Source organism: Crocuta crocuta, unplaced genomic scaffold, assembly GCF_008692635.1.
Source record: "Crocuta crocuta isolate KB4526 unplaced genomic scaffold, BGI_CrCroc_1.0 scaffold978, whole genome shotgun sequence".
Lineage (NCBI taxonomy): Eukaryota > Metazoa > Chordata > Mammalia > Carnivora > Hyaenidae > Crocuta > Crocuta crocuta.
In genome coordinates, this window is record NW_027530876.1 from 672148 (window position 1) to 672975 (window position 828).

At 65.2% G+C, this 828-nt stretch overlaps 1 protein-coding gene across 1 annotated transcript in view; it reads right to left on the reverse strand.

Annotated features, from left to right (window-relative positions):
* IRAK1 (interleukin 1 receptor associated kinase 1) overlaps window positions 1–828 on the reverse strand; it is a 13244-nt gene that overhangs the window by 5221 nt on the left and 7195 nt on the right. The window contains exons 3-5 of the mRNA XM_077769611.1: window positions 613–818; window positions 313–377; window positions 1–99 (exon numbers count right to left, since the gene is read on the reverse strand). Coding sequence (XP_077625737.1) covers window positions 1–99; window positions 313–377; window positions 613–818 — 370 coding nt within the window. The remainder of the gene's footprint in view (window positions 100–312; window positions 378–612; window positions 819–828) is intronic.

Genomic DNA, 828 nt, shown 5'->3' on the forward strand with positions numbered 1-828 from the left:
TCTTCTAGGGAGCCATTGGGCAGGAAGCCATAGACGAGGCAGTAGAAGCCACTCTCAGCACAGTAGCCAGCAAAGTCCACAATGTTTGGGTGACGAAACCTGCTTGAAAAAGTGGGACCTGAGTGCTCTGGCCTCCGGCCTCCAGCGCCCGCTCCACCTGGCCATCGTGGCGGTGGGCAGTCCTGGCTGGGCCCGGCAAGGCTCTGGGGGCCGGAGGGAGCCAGGCGCCACGATCTGCGGTCCCGGAGGCCAAGGGGGCCCCGGCGCGTCTCTCCCTCTGCCCCCATCCAGGAGGGATGGCCCCAGGCTCACCGAGACAGCTGCTCCACTTCGGTCAGGAAGCTCTGTCTCACTGTGGTCCACTCCAGGTCTGCCCCCTGCGGCCCCCAAGGAAAACGAGGGCAGGGAGGCAGCGTGAAGCTCTGGCAGCCAAGGCTTGATGGCCACTCTCACTGCCACCTGTCCTGCGCCCAGAACAACCAAGGGGCTGGGGACCTTGAACCGGGGAATCGAAGGGCTGAAGGAGGTCCATGGGTAAGCACGGGGGAAGGCCCAGAAAAGCGAGGGTCTGCTGGCGAGTCGCCAGGGCCTTTGCGGGGACGCTACACCCACCTCCTTCAGCCTCTTCACAGCATACGGCGTGTTCCTCATCACAGCCCGGTACACACACCCGAAGCCGCCCTCTCCGATCTTCAGCTCCTCCGAGAAGTTGTGGGTGCCTTGGGAGATCTCCGGGAGGGGCCAGCAGAACGGGGAGGAGGGGGGCCCCTGCAGGAGGGGCACTGGGCTCTCTGCAGGCTGTGGGGAGACATCCTGGGCTGGGTGCAG